The following is a 16,107-nucleotide window of genomic DNA, read 5'->3' as shown; positions in this document are numbered from 1 at the left end:
ACACACACACACACACACACACAATCACTATCTTTGATCAAAATTTTCCATTTGCAGGATTCTTTCTACTCTATGAAAATTTAAGGCAGAAAAGATATTCACTGATGACAGAAAATATAATGCCAGAAAACTGGAAATATGTCTAGTAACAGGGAAATCTTTAAGTCAATGAATAACTAAGTAATTAGAATACTGCAGGTATCTATCAATTTATAAAGTTTTAAGACCATGGAAAATATTTTAGCAAATGTAAAATTTTAAGATAGTGTATAAGCTCACTAGGCTATGTGGAGCAGGCCTTCAACCCCAGCACTCAGAAGACAGTCAGGGTTCTCTAAAGAAATGGAATTGGTACAATTAATACATCAATAAATATATTAAAGGGGGATTTATTAGAGTGTCTTACAGGCTATGATTTGTGTATCCAGCAATAGCTAACTCAAAACCAACAATAGCTGTCTCACGACAGAAAAGCTAACAATCAGACAGTTGTTCAGTCCATGATACTGGATTTCTCAGCAGTCTTAATCTGACACTGGAGTCCTGGAAGAGCCTTAGGGAGCTGCTGCTCTTCAGTCCACCTCAGGATAATAAAGAAATAAGTTCTAATACCAGGATGAAATGCCTCAGCAACAGGATAGATGAACTTACCAGCAAGAGGGCAACCAAACAAAAAACAGAAGTTTTTGTTTGTTTGGTTTGGTTTTTTTCAAGACAGGGTTTCTCTATGCAGTTCTGGTGCCTGTGGAACTCGCTCTGTAGCCCAGGCTGGCCTCGAACTCACAGAGATCTACCTGGCTCTGCGCCACCACCGCCCGACCTAGAAGCTTCTTTCTTCCATATCCTTCTATGTGGGATGCTACCAGGTGTGACCTAAATTTAGGGTGGGTCTTCCCACCTCAAATGATCCAATTAAAAATAAAAAGTCCCTTCTGGGCAGTGGTGATTACACACCTTTGATCCCAGCACTCACAAGGTAGAGGCAGGTGGATCTCTTTGTTTGAGACCAGCCTGGTCTACAAAGAGTTCTAGGACAATCAGGCCTGTGTTGAAAAACGAAAGCGGGGGAGGAGAGGGGGAGAGAGGGAGAGGGAGGGAGGAAGGAAGGAAGGAAGGAAGGAAGAAAATAAATCCCTGACAGGAGTGCCCAATTGCCTGGGTTTTAGTTGATTCCAGATACAGTCAAGTTGACAACCAAGATTAGCCATCATCATACAGAGGCAGACAGATCTCTGTGAATCTGAGGCCAGTCTGATCTACACAACAATTCCAGGCCAGCCAGGGCAACATAGTAAAATGACAAAGTAACAAAAGCATGGGGTTTGAAGGGAAAGCAAAAAGAAATATAAAATATGTATTTTGATGGGAGATAGCTCAGCACACAAGCATAAGGACTTAAATTCAATCAACAGGATCCACATTTTAAAAAGCCTGGAGTGGTAATCATTCTTACAACCCCAGTGCCAGGCAGGAGGAGAAAGATGGGTCCCTGGAGCTCATTGGCCAACCAGCCTACCCTTCTTGGTGAGTTCTAGGTCAGTGAGAGACTATCAGGTGGTCAGCTCCTGAGGAACACCTAATGCTGTCCTCTGCTCTCCACATTTTCACCCCACACACACATACAAAAAAGAAAAAAAGTATGCACACGTACTAATATGTCTGTACATGTTTCTGTATGTGTATATATAAGGATTATATATAGCATACACACATACATGCACACATACATAATGTCCAATCTGGCTGATTTAAAAAAAAGTAATTTCGCTGGGCAGTGGTGGCACACGCCTTTAATCCCAGCAATTGGGAGGCAGAGCCAGGCAGATCTCTGTGAGTTCGAGGCCAGCCTGGTCTACAGCGTAAGATCCAGGACAGGCACCAAAACTACACAGAGAAACCCTGTCTCGAGGGAAAAAAAAAAAGAAGTAATTTCTGGGTTTTGTTCACTTATTTCTAGAATTCCTAAAGTTGCTACATGTTTTAAGAGGAAAGAGTTTTACAAAACATTTAAATTACAAAAAAAAAATACTGGGAAAATAAATTTAGAACATTAAGGTTATAAAATATTTTATTATTAATATACAATCTTGATAGGCAGGTTGCTTTAACAGCAGTAAGCACCCAGCTCCTTTCTCCCAAGACTTCAACTCAGCTGCCTTTCTCAATTCTCTTCATGTATAAAATTCAGGCCACAGGCCTTACTTTCCTAAGAGCTACTTCTGGGCCTAGACATAGTTTACCTTGCTACCAGACTCCAAAAAAAAAAAAAAAAAAAAAAAAGAGAGTGATAAATTCACAAAACAGATTTCAATGTAACTTTTTACTATTTCTTTATTTAAAGTAATTCACTTGACAATGACAGCTCTTAGTAGTCAACTAACTACTTTTGTGGTGAATGATTGGACAAAAAAAAAGGTGTTAAGTTTATGTAAGGTCTGAGGATATGAAAGCTTAAGTTGTGAGGATCTAGAAAAAAATGTGTTAGGGTCTAAGAAGGTGTTTTAAGGTATAAAGGTCTGAGTGGGGGAAACTTCCTTTCCTGGTCTTGGGACTCCCCTAACCCAGCTACCAGGACCTTGGACCTGGAAGTTTGGAATGTACAACCCCCCCCCAAAAAAAAACTGTTTTTACCTTTATTATTCTGCCCCTAATATATACCTGTTCCAACATATTTCTAATCAATTAAAGACTGCATACTGCTCCAATTGCTGCCTAGATTTTCCTAGCTTCAGAAGTTCCTAAAGAGCCTGGACAACAAACGAAAACAGCTGCTCTTCCTGGACTTGGTCAACATTCCAGCTTTTTGGTCCCCAATGATGCCCTAATGTCAACAGAAGTAGTCATAGATGGATGTTGTCATCCCTGATCATTCATTTATTATCAGCAAAATGACTGGGATGTTAAGTTTCAAAACCAGGACAAAAGGCTAAGGTGCCAATTTAACATATCAAAGCTGGACCTAGGTTCTCCCATCATCCCTCAGTATCTACTTGTTACAGGGTATGGCTCACATACCCTGCCTTCTACCCTGAACTCTGCAACCCAAGGGCTGGGCTGCCCTTTCCTCAAAGGCTCTTCCCTGTATAATACAGACATTCTGGTTACATTTTGGTTACTACAATTAGTCATGCTAAATTATAATCTCTCTCAGCTTCTGAGGTGGTGTAAAGATTTATAGATTCCTTAAATTCCTTTGTAATAGGAAAAATCTTTTGGTCATTTATTCCCAATTTGGACATTATTCTAGCTGTTGTGCTCATTCTCAACATCCTCCTTCCAGTCATCCTCCAATGACAAACAAGCCCTAGTAGATCTCTTCAACATGATTTCCAGACATCTAAATTAAATAAAAAAGGGGGAGATGGCGTGGACCACATGGCGACAACTGCTGCTTAACAAAGTTTCAGCATCTCAACACTGCAATACCACACTCTCCAGCACCCTTTTACTTTCATTTTTAATGATTCTCACTAATGGGAAATTTTGTGTGGGCTTTGGTAAAATGATAAAAATGTGTATAATGGTAGCCTCTCTAAACAAAATGATTCTTTGGAAAAAAATAATCCCTGCCACCAGAGAACTAGGAATTTCCCTGCTATGCCCTGCTAATAACACCAAGAATAGATACAGATTTACTAGACACACCTTATCCCAAGAATGAAATGCCTATGATTCAGACCCAGAGCATAAGACCATTAAAGGCAAGAGTTCAACTGAACTAATAACTGTATTATTAATAAATACAGAGAAATCAGAATGGTATGGTATAATGGGAAAAGAGTAAGACATCAGGACCTTCCCTTTTGGGATCCTTATGAGGGGTACAGTCCCATATAGTAAGAAACTGTAGTAGTGTCTGCTCCACAGAAGTCCTTTTCCCAAGGTCAGGCATTTGGATAAGGGTCTTCATTCCCTAGAGAGCCTGAGGAAAGTTTTTGCTTGGTAAAGCAGTCATTCTTCTTATCTCTAGCAAGAGGAACTTGTGGCCCTTCTATTAACATATGACTGGTGCCTATTGTCAAGGTCAATGCTAGATTCCTCAACTCCTGATCTCAAGCTGCACCCCAGCTCACAGGTCCCCTTTCTCCCATTTAATCCTATGTGCAACTATACAGTATAAAAGGTGTAATCTTTTCTCAATTAAATGAGCTGGCAGCCATCCCAATTCACCCTCAGACTGTGTCTGTCTCCTGCTTTCTGCCCCCTCCCCACTCCACACAGCCTTTTTGGGACCTGAACCCCCCTGCTGAAGCAGGTCTCCAGCTATTTTTCTAATTATGCTTTCAGTTCAAGACATCAGGCATTCTTAATCTACAAATTCAGCCTTATTCCAAACCAAGGGCAAATGAAAATTTGAGGATTGTGAAAATGAGTAAACATAAGTAAATAAATATGCAAAAAAAATAAACACACACCCCCACCCAAAAACATTACAAGATGTGATTCTGTGAAACAGCTTTCTCCTGGTTCTCCCAACTCTGAGGCACCTCTTGTAACCAAGCCCTCAACCATGTAGAACCTTCAACTAGGAGCCACACAGTCAGCTACCTGCCAGCTCTAATGACACAGCTCTGAAGAACAGCTCTGCAGTTACAAACTCTGACCAAGAATGTAACTGAAAGTCTCGAAAAGGCCATCAACAGTCCAGAACACCCATCATTAACTTCCCCAAGCACTCTGTACAATCACTACAGTGAGAGATAACTAAAAGCATCTATAAACTTCGATAATACAGAGACCCAGCATTCATCTCATACCCTCCCACTGGGCATGAATTACAGTGACTTCCACCCACTCAATCTCCTAAAGCCTTCTGCAGGTTCCCCAGTGAAGCTCCTGGCCACTAAGTCGCACTCCACTTAACAGCTAGGAAACTTTCTGAAATGTCAATCTGGCACACATGTGCTCTCCTCTTTGTGTGACCTCATCAGCAACCCCACTCACTGCTTACCATATTCTGCACCCCAACCTCACTAACTACTTAACATTCCAGGACTACAAACACACCATTGTACATCCCCATATGCTGACACCCACTCAGTACTGTTTCTGATGGAAGACTCAAGCCCTGCCTTCTCTTACTGTAGTTATTACTATTACTGGTTCTAAGACCCAGTTAGAGCACTCCTAGTTTCCAGAGTATTTTTAGATTATAAATTATATTCATAACATGTTAAGAATCATGCACAACATAGATCTAATAAAGAACAGTAATTCTGAAATCTACCGAAAATCTAGGGAAGTATTTACACTGTTAGAAAATAACTTTATACTATAGAAAGAGTGAGGAATTACTTAATAAGACTATAAAATATACCCATTAATGGAAGAGTAAGCAAATTATGGTGTATTTACTCAATGAAAGGCTCTAAAGCAATAAATGAATGAATGAATGGTACTACTTGGTCCATACAACATAGACAAGTCTGAAAAACAGATTAAGGGGGAAAAGCCACACGTAAGTATATTCTGTGAGACTTCATTTTATATGAAGTTCAAAAACAAGACAAAACTAATAGTTTTTTTTTTTTTTTACTTGTTTTGTTTTGTTTTTTGAGACAAGATTTCTCTGTAACAGTCCTGGCTATCCTGGAACTAGCTCTGTAGACCAGCTGGCCTCAAACTCACAGAGATTACTTGCCTCTGAGTGCTAGGATTAAAGACGTGAGCCATCACTCCTGGCCCAAACTAATGAATTTAAAACAAAAGAGGGGACTGGAGACTGCTCAGTGGCTAAGAGCACTTGCTCTTCCAGAGAATCCAGGTTTGATTCCCAACACACACACACACACACACACACACACACACACACACACACACACACACACACGGCAATTCACAACTGTTCGTAACTCCAGTTCCAGGGTACCAAATGGCCTCTCCTGACATCCCTGGACATGAGGCATGCATGTGGTACACATACATACATGCAAGCTAAACAGTCATATACAGAAAATAAATCTTAAAAGAAAAAAACACTAACAGATGCTGGCAAAGAGTACAGACAAGAAACCTTGTGCACACTGGGGTAATGTAAATATTAGTCCAGGCATGGAAAATAGTTTGAAGGATCTTCAAAATAGTTGAACTACAATTATCATATGATCTAGCAATTCTATCACTACTTATCTCGAGAAAATTAAATCACTATGCCTGAAACATCTGCATTCCTGTGTTTACTTACTACAGCACTATTTGTAACAGCCCAGAAACAGAAACAACCTAGGTGCCTAACAACTGATGAACGGATAAAGAATATGTACACAGTAGAATATTAAATCATAAAAATGACTGAACTCAGTCATCTGCAGCGAAACAGATGAAACTGGAGATCAGTACACTGAAATATGCCAAGCACAGAAAGACGAGCACTCATGATCTCACTCACACATGGAATTTTAAATGGTTGACCTCACAAACTTGAAAACAGAATGAAGATTTCCCAGGTGCGAAGGACAATAGAGAGTTACAAAAGAAAAAAGCCTGGTTAGGTATTAAGTCATTCTTGGGACCACAGATCTCAGGTGTGCTATGTACACTAACTACAGATAATAAAGATCATAAGGTGTGGCACACTTCCAAAAGCTTGGGACTTTTGAGTGTTTTTACAGTAACAAAATGGTCTAACTGTTTAAGTAAATATAGACATATATTTTGAGCCAGGGGTGATGATGCACATTCTTAATCCTAGCAAAGAGGCAGAGCTGGCAGATCTCTGAGTTCAAGGCCAACATGGTGTACAGAGCGAGTTCCAGGACAGCCAGGCCTATACAGAGAAACCCTGTCTCAAAAACAAAGGAGACAGATACATTTAACCTGATTTTAACACACACAATCTATATAACACACAGAACCATGACATAGTACTTCATTAGTATGTACAAAAAAAAAAAACTTTTTAGCGTTTTTTAAAGAATTTTATTTTTATTTCATGTGTATGGGTGTTTTGTCTACCTGTATGACTCTGTACCAGGTCTGTAGTGCCCATAGAGGCCAGAAGACAATGTCAGATACCCTGGGAATGTAGTTAAAGATAGTTATAAGCCACCATACAGGTACTGGGAAATGAACCAGGGTCCTCTAGAAAGGCACTACGTGCTCGAGCCATCTCTCTGGCTCCCCAACTTGTACATATCCCCCTAAAAGGTAAACTTTTAGAAAAGATGACTCAGAAAAAAAATAATAAAAAATAAAAAAAAAAGAAAAGATGACTCAGAAGTCTACTGTTCTTACAGAGGACCCAGGTTCAGTTCCCAGTACCCACCCTGTGAACTATCTTTAAGTTCTCCAGAGGTTCCCAACACAATGTCCATGGGTTCATGTATGCATGTAGTATACATATGAACACTCAGGTATACACACACTCATTAAAAAAAAAAAAAAAAAATTGGGGGGCCGGGTGGTGGTGGTACACACCTTTAATCCCAGCAGTTGGGAGGCAGTGCCAGGTGGATCTCTGTGAGTTCGAGGCCAGCCTGGGCTACAGAGTGAGATCCAGGACAGGCACCAAAACTATGCAGAGAAACCCTGTCTTGAAAAAAATATAAATAAAATAAATTTTAAAAAATTGGGAGGTAAATACAGGCCAGCAAGATGGCTCAATGGGTAAAGGTACTCACTGTAAAAGCACAGTGACCTAAGTTCAGTTCCCCCAGAACCCACTTAAAGGTATGAAAAAAGCAATCCAAAACCTTCTCTACCTCCACATACATACCCATGGTCCAAATGTACACATACACATCATACACATATGCAGACACACATACACAAATAATAATTTTTTTTTTTTTAAAGAAACAGAGTCTCACTATGTAACCCAGACTGGCCTTGAACTCACAAAGATCTGTCTCTGACTTCTGAGTGCTGGGATTAAAGGTATGCACCACTATAACCAGCAGACCAATAATTTTTTTAAGTAAATTTAAGGACTGGAGAGATAGCTCAGTTTGTTAAGTACTTACCTTGTAAGCATTTAGATCTGAGTACATTCCCAAAACCTACATTAAAAAAGAAAGAAGTTGCATACACCTTTAATCCCACCCAGCACTCCAGAGCTAGACACAGGAAGATCAGGAGGACATCCTCAACTTGGAAGCAAGTTCATGGCAGCTTCAGTTACAGGAAACCTTGTCTCAAAAGCAGGGTGGAGGGCAAAAGGGTATTGCTAAGTGGTATGATGCATTGTTACCAAGCTAAGACCCTGTTTTCATGACAAGCACTCACAAAAAGAGAGGGGAAGCAGGAACTACTCACACAGGCAACACCAAGAACCTCAAAGATGTACAGAGAAGGTCCTGCTTGGATTTAATCCCTGGGACACAAAGAGACAAAGGTAGTTCACATAGCAAATTCCAGGCTATCAAGGACTACACGGGGAGATCCTGTCTCAACAACAACAAAAAAGGCACAGGGAGAAAAAAAAATATGTCAAAAAGTTACATATTGATACTGTATAACTTTGTTTACTAACATTCTCAAAGTATCAAAACCATTAGTGCTTTACAGGGACTACATGGGGAAGGGGTAGTAACAAGTGTTCCCACTTGTTTTAGCTGTAGTGATGAAGAAGTTCTGCATATTTCTTATGATTACACAAATCCATATATGTAATATATGATAGCACTACACAGCAAAAAAGACACATGCAACAATTAGTGAAAGTCAAATACTTTTTAATTGCCATTTGTTTGCTTGCTTGTTTTAAGACAATATATCATTAACAAGCCCCAGCTGGCCTGAAATACATCTTCCTCAGCCTCTGAAAAGCTAGCCCAGCTCCCAAGTAGATTTTACTTAGAGTATTTTATATAGGCTGGGAAGATGGCTCAGGGGGTAAAGACTTGAGTTTGAATTCCCAGAACTCAAGTAAACGCCAAACACAGTGGTGCACATCAAGGGTGTGTGTGTATGTATGTGTTGTCAATGTCAACTTCCTACTTTGGAACTATTCTATAGTTTTTGTGGAAGAGGGCCAAATGAAAGTACAAAGGCAATTCCAGTATTTAAAAAGTTTATGAGTCCAATTATTTCAAATTGAACTATTCCGAAGATTTTTAAAGTTTAAAAATACATTTATAACTCCTAATCAGAAACTACTCACATGACCAATAATGGTTGAATGGATAAATAAAATTCAATCAATATAATGGCCTGTTACTCGGTAATAAAGAAGTGAAATGACAATACAGGCTAGAACATGGATGAACCTTGAAAATATGTTAAATGAAAGAAACCCGAAACAATATATATATATATATAGACAATATGGTTATAGCTACACTACCTTGCATAAAAGGACCATAAATCAGGATGGGTAAAGCCCTGGGTTCCATCTCTAACACCAAAACATTAAAACCATGGAGTTTTTTTGTTATTGTTGTTGTTTGGTGGTTGTTTTGTTTGTTTGTTTTTTAAGATTTATTATGTATGAATGTATGCCTGCACTCTAGAAGAGGGCACCAGATCTCATTGGATGATTGCAACGTAGGTTGCTAGGAACTGAACTCAGGACCTCTGGAATAGCTGCCAATGCTCTTAACCACTGAGCCATCTCTCCAGCCCTAAAATCATGTTTAAGACTGTAGGGTTTAAGAAATCGCCGGGCGGTGGTGGCGCACGCCTTTAATCCCAGCACTCGGGAGGCAGAGCCAGGCGGATCTCTGTGAGTTCGAGGCCAGCCCGGGCTACCAAGTGAGTCCCAGGAAAGGCGCAAAGCTACACAGAGAAACCCTGTCTCAAAAAACCAAAAAAAAAAAAAGAAATCTTCCTGTCTCTGCCTCCACAAAGCAGCTGGGTCTATAAGAGTATATACCACCACACCGAGTTCTCTAAAAGATAATGTCTACACTTTATGAATTATATCTCAATAAGTCATGTGGCTAGGAACACAGTCAATTGGCAGAGAATGTGCCTACCATTCATAAGGCTCTGCAGCTTGATCCCAGTGCCCCCCTCTAGAAGTATCAACAAATATGAGACCTTAAAAATATTTCGTCTACAAGACAGATGTCTTGATGCAGGTTTGTGTGTCCAGCACTTTCAAGGTGGAGCCAGAAGGATTAATACTAACTATACATTGAGTTTAAGGTCAGGCAAATTACATAAAACCATCTAAAATTTTTTTTAATTTCCTACATAAACAAATGCCCTAGGGCAAAAATCCATGTGCTAAGAAATACAGCTTACACAGAAAATTCATGACTGAAGTATGATGGTGCATACCTGTAATCTCAACAATACCCAGGCTGAAGCAGGAGGATTATGAATCATGGAGACATTGTCATGCCCCAAAAAAGGGGAAGGGACAAAATCAAGTTAATGACTGAATTAAGTTGTAAATGTAATTTAAGTTATGAATTAAGCAGTAAATCTCTGCTACCTATACTCTCAAAGCAATAAAATTAACAATAAGCAAAGTATACTCATTGAAACAATGTAAAAAGATTAAATTTGACTCAACTAAGCAGAAAACATTCCTGACAATTACAAATTCTGAAGTACTAAAAGTAACCTATTACCACAGCACAGAATCCCACACCTCATGTCCTACAATATGGAGGTTGAAGCAAGAGGAACTCAATTCTGAGACCAGTCTGTACTATATAAATACTGGGGGAGGAGCAGACACACACTCAATCCATGAAAGTCTACAGAACTCAATGAACTAAAATTAATGAAAAGTCTGCCAGGCAGTGGTGGCTGGCACATGCCTTTAATCCCAGCACTCCAGAGGCAGAGGCAGAGGCAGGTATATCTTTGCAAGTTGGTCTACAGAGAAACCTGTCTCAAAAAAAAAAAAAAAGGAAGAAAGTCAGTTTGCATATAACATGGAAGTAATGACAAAAGCACACTCAGTCAAGTCACTACCACAGTTTAAAATTAGTCTCCTCCAGACTTAAAATGCAAAAACAGCCGGGCGGTGGTGGCGCACGCCTTTAATCCCAGCACTCGGGAGGCAGAGCCAGGCGGATCTCTGTGAGTTCGAGGCCAGCCTGGTCTACAGCGCGAGATCCAGGAAAGGCGCAAAGCTACACAGAGAAACCCTGTCTCGAAAAACCAAAAAAAAAAAAAAAAAAAAAAAAAAATGCAAAAACAATAGCCATCAGGACACTGGAATGTTGATCCAAACAAAGCTGTGTGGTTCTAAACTGTCAGAGCAGTTTGTGAAAAGAGGAAGACCTCAAGACCTCCAGCTCCCTGAAGTCCCTTCTCTCCAATGCCATTCCTTCAACCTAGAAAGCTGCTCATTTATCATGTATTATTACTACAGACTAGCTCTGTTCTCACTCCCACCCCCATCCTCACAGTCAGCCAATGCTCTTCAGAGAGGAACGACAGACACCATCTTACCCAGATATATGCCTCCAATGACCTACACAACCCTATGTGTGTCATGCCTACCTCTTATCCACCTCTGAATCTATCACTTAACCACCATGTCCTTTGAGTTCATCACACAGCCCCAAACCACTCCCCCCTCCTCTTCATCCTAGCTTCTGCCCAAATGTCATTTCCTCAAAGTTGAAGTGGCTTCTGGTCCCTGGCTGCCTAGACTCAACCTAGCAGATAGCATGTTGTTTGCTACATCCCCATTTCATCTCAAAATGGTGATAAGAACAGCATCCACCTTACAGTGGGTCACAACATAGAAATGCATGCAAACAGCAAGCAATGACTGGCAGTGTACAAAAGTCATCTTATTAGTATTAAAGTTTTTGCCCTGCTTATCTGAAATTACCTTCTTGATGGCGCTCTTCAAAACTCCATAGATTTTTTTCTTCATTTTTATTTATTTTTTTCTATTATCAGCTTGATACAGTACAAATTCTTTTTTCCCCCTTTTCTATTTTAATAAAAAGAAAAAAGGAAAAAAGCTATAACTAATATAAGAAAAACTATATACAAAAGTACAATAACTATATACCACATATACAAACAATAAATACCTAAACAGTGTCTAGTCCATTTGTATTTGACAAATTCAGAGAAAATAATTCCATTATCTATCCTATTTTGGTAAGTGCAAAATGTACCTGATTTCACTTTCTATCCTAACTTATATTACTAACAGAACTATCTTAAAACGTCTTTCAAATTTATACACTTACACCTCTTTCACTTAGTGAGTTTCTTTTCTGAAATTCTTAACAAAGAAAACTATAACTATCTAATCTTCAACTATAACTAACTAATCTTCAACTCCCTCAGAGACCCAAGAAGGAAATAATATTACCTAATAAAAAATAAAAACAGGCCGGGCGGTGGTGGCGCACGCCTTTAATCCCAGCACTTGGGAGGCAGAGGCAGGTGGATCTTTGTGAGTTCAAGGCCAGCCTGGTCTAGATGAGCGAGATCCAGGAAAGGTGCAAAGCTGCACAGAGAAACCCTGTCTCGAAAAACCTAAAAAAAAATAAATAAATAAAAAAATAAAAACAGGAAGTGCATGCAAGCAGCTTCCAGAAAAAATGTGAGTTGACAGAAACAGCAAGCTGCCTGGACAGTCACCTGAGGTTTCTCCACAGTGCTGGGGCATCATCTTCAACCTATAGTCTTAGCGTATCTGACAGACTCATTTGTGAAATTGGATGTACACAAGGTCAACAGTTCGACCTCACATTTGGTGAGAGCAGTGCATGTACCAGAAACACATGAATTCCATTTGTGTCATGTCATGATTCAGGATTTTAAATTCTGATAATTGTTGATCAAAACTCCATAGATTTTAAGCTTCACAGACTATTACCATCATGTACAAAGCTCTCTCATCATCTTCTAAGGAATACAAATACATATTGAATACCTAAATAATTATATCCAGAAATTATTTTCAAATAATAATATCTCAATTCAAAAAAAACTAAGTGAAAAGTCATACTTCACAATCACTGACTTGATCTGGGTTCTTACTGACAAACTTTTTTTTTTTCGTTTTTCGAGACAGGGTTTCTCTGTGTAGCTTTGCGCCTTTCCTGGGACTCGCTTGGTAGCCCAGGCTGGCCTCGAACTCACAGAGATCCACCTGGCTCTGCCTCCCGAGTGCTGGGATTAAAGGCGTGCGCCACCACCGCCCGGCCGACAAACATCTATTATGTCAAGCCAGTTCATCCCATCATTAACTGTTGTTTTCCTTCAAACACAGCACACAATGGAAGAGACTGGCAAAGTGATATAAGATTAGATAAACTATGTGGCTATCCCTAATTATTTACATACCTACCACAAATCCAAACTATAGTAGAGCAAAGACCCTTGGCCATTATGAAAGACCCTGAAACAGGAAAATAATGAAATGCATGCTTATTCAATTAAAAATGCTTTTTCTATATGCACATGTAATATGCACACAGACGAATGTATGTTTATATGCAGAGAGAAAGCTATCCTAAATAGTAGGGCCATTCTTTTTCAACTCCTTTCTGGTTTTTGGGTTTTTTTTTGGGGGGGGGGTGTTTTTGTTTTTGTTTTGGTTTGGTTTGGTTTTTGGTTTTTTGGTTTTTCCAGATAGGGTTTCTGTGGAACCCTGGCTGTCTTGGAACTCACTCTGTAGACCAGGCTGGCCTTGAACTCAGAGATCCACCTGCCTCTGCCTCAAGAATGCTAGGATTAAAGGCATCTAGGATTAAAGGCATGAGCCATCACAGAACAGCAAAAGCACTACTTTTTAGAAAGAATCTTAAACTAGCAGAAGTTGACAATGGGTTTCAATATTTTATACCCCGTATCTGGGCCAGGGAGATGTTTCAGAGGATAAATTAAAGGTGCTTATGACCATGCCTGACAACTGGAGTTTGATCCCCAGGTACCACACATAGTTGAGATTCAACTCTTCAAAGTTGTTACTTGACATCCACAGGTGTCAGGGTTCTACACACCCAAATCCAAACACTTACAGAATAATAAAAACTTTTTTTTCTTTTTCAATTTTTACCTTCCAGTTTTCAAGTCTTTTTGCCTCCCAAGAAAAGATTTTTACGTAGATACCCACATCTTATGAAATCCTATAAATACAGTCAGATTATATTCAATTTTGAATGAAGACAATCCTGTTGTAAAATACCTCCACACTAGCAATGACTGCCAGTTTTCCTAGATGCCATCAAATGGGTGGGAAATCCTCTAGGCTGCGACTAGGGCCAATAAGAGTTAACCACCACCACCATCACCTAGCTGAGGGATATCCCATCCCTTGCAAAATAAAAACAGACAGTATTTCGGGATTTTATTAAAGGCAATTCTGTTGTTCTCCATAGTGTCAAAGACACCACACACAGATTTCTTGCGCAAAAGGAAGAACGAAACAACCAATGTGAGTAAAGATATTGAAGAACTCTGGTCCGGCAAACCCAGAGAGGGAGGAAAGAGGAACACTCCCCTCAGAGCACCTAGCTCTCCGCGAAAGGCTTCTCCAGCAGCGGCCGCCCAACTGGGCTGCACGTCCAGAATGGAGGTGGCTGGAGCTGGCACATTTTTAATATCACCAGCTGATGGATTCAATCCGGAGCACCACGCGGGACCCGCCCGCGCACACGCCCACTGCCGGCTGCAGAGAGCGACCTAGGCGCAGCCGCAGAACGCAAGTAACGCTCGACCCAAGCAGAAAGTTTCGAATGAAAAACCCGAGAGCCGAAACGCACTGGTCTCAGAGCTGAAGTCGCCAGGAACACACCCGAGTCCAAACCACTTGACAAGCAGCTCGGGCTTTCAGCTGGATGGCCCAGGAGGGGCAGGGAGGAGGCAGAGGCGGCAGTGCACTGGCTCCCTCAGCCCAGGTGTCGCCTCCCTCCCTTGCTCACAATCTGACCGATGAGGGGCAGGGACCAGGGTGCGGATCGCAGGTGTGGTTAAGGGTCGCGAGGTGCGGGGTGGAGTGCAGAGCTCGGGCCGCTCTCAGGCCGCTGGGCCAGGTCGCAGCTCCGGAACCCGCGGCCGCGCGCCCCTCCCCCACCCCTCCCCCGCCGGGGCACGCAGAGCGGGCGCCGCGTCCCGGGAGACCCACAGCCCGCGTCCCGGGGACCAGGAAGCTCTGCCTGCGCGGTCGCAAGCAACCCTCAGCGGGGCGGGGCGGGGCGGGGCGGGGTCGGGCCCGAGCGCCGCGCGGACTCACTTTTTCGGATGTTTCTCTCTTTTCGGCCTCCGCTTTCGGGCCTGAATGGCCAGCACTGAGGAGAGAGAAGACACATTAACGGTCGGGCGGACCGCCTGCGGGCCGCGAGGCGGGGCAGGGACCGCGCGCGCCGCTCACCTTTCCTGGAGCTCATTCCGACTCTAGGCAGCCCGGCGGGGCGGGGGGGAAGGGGGGGTGCTCCGCGGCGGAGGCGGCGGCGACGCGACAACCAGCCGCACCGGGATGCAGCCTCCACTCGTTCGCCGGCCGAGGAGGCGGGAACCGCGCCTGCGCCGCCGCGGCCGCGGCCGCTCCCGCGGGGGCCAATGGGACCCGCCCCCGCGGCCCCGCCCCGCGGCCCCGCCCCCTCCTCACCTCCCGCGTGTAGTGGTCCGGACCCCGGCCGCGCCCTTTTGGGCGCAGCGCCCGCTCCGCAGCCCACCTGGCAGAAAGGTGGCAGCGCACCCACGGCCTTCCGCGCCCAGCCTCCTACAGCCTGCCTCTGTCTTCTTTGCCCTACAGCCGCCGCAGGCCTCCCGCTCCTGGGCACCAGGCCCAGCCGCGCGACCCTTCTTCCCAGCCACCGCCTGGCTCCGCACCCGGGCCGGTCGTGCTGCATGCCTCTCCAGGAGCCCTTCCTTGACCAGCGCCCTCACGGGTCTCTCTTCCCGCACCACCTCTCTTCCCGCGGCCTCTTCTCTCCTTTTGCGCCTTTGCATTCCCATGAGCGTGGCCTTCTCCTCTCCGGCAAGCGTGGAAAAGGCACAACACCAAGAGCTGGAGAACCTGGGTCCTTGAGTGTGTGACCTTGGAGAAGTGATTTCCTCTCTCTCTCCCCTTTTCCTACTCCTCCAAGACTGCATGAGTTTAGTGAATGAAAAGATGCACATAGCTTGAAAGGAAAGTTTGGCGCATGAAGCCCAGTTTTCTAGATACCATGAGATGAGAACTTAAAACTAGAATCATGTAAAGCAGTTCTTTTTCTTCCTCCTACAATGTAGAAA

At 42.5% G+C, this 16,107-nt stretch overlaps 1 protein-coding gene across 8 annotated transcripts in view; it reads right to left on the bottom strand.

Moving 5' to 3' along the window:
- Srpk2 (SRSF protein kinase 2) overlaps positions 1 to 15,427 on the bottom strand; it is a 210,470-nt gene extending 195,043 nt beyond the window's left edge. For 5 of the 8 annotated variants that reach the window (XM_052721808.1, XM_052721814.1, XM_052721809.1 and 2 more), the window contains exons 1-2: positions 15,242 to 15,427; positions 15,104 to 15,158 (exon numbers count right to left, since the gene is read on the bottom strand). In XM_052721808.1, the coding sequence (XP_052577768.1) occupies positions 15,104 to 15,158; positions 15,242 to 15,257 (71 nt within the window). In that variant the 5' untranslated portion in view covers positions 15,258 to 15,427. Of the gene's footprint in view, positions 1 to 15,103; positions 15,159 to 15,241 lie in introns of those variants that run through there. The other 3 variants (XM_052721813.1, XM_052721812.1, XM_052721818.1) reach the window with 3 other exon arrangements.
- Between the last annotated feature and the right edge of the window lie 680 nt (positions 15,428 to 16,107).

This window comes from Peromyscus californicus, unplaced genomic scaffold (genome assembly GCF_007827085.1).
Source record: "Peromyscus californicus insignis strain IS unplaced genomic scaffold, ASM782708v3 Scaffold_6__1_contigs__length_162567912, whole genome shotgun sequence".
In the NCBI taxonomy this organism is placed as follows: Eukaryota; Metazoa; Chordata; class Mammalia; order Rodentia; family Cricetidae; genus Peromyscus; species Peromyscus californicus.
The sequence above is the reverse complement of the archived record's forward strand: the minus strand, read 5'-3'. Positions and strand labels throughout refer to the sequence as shown.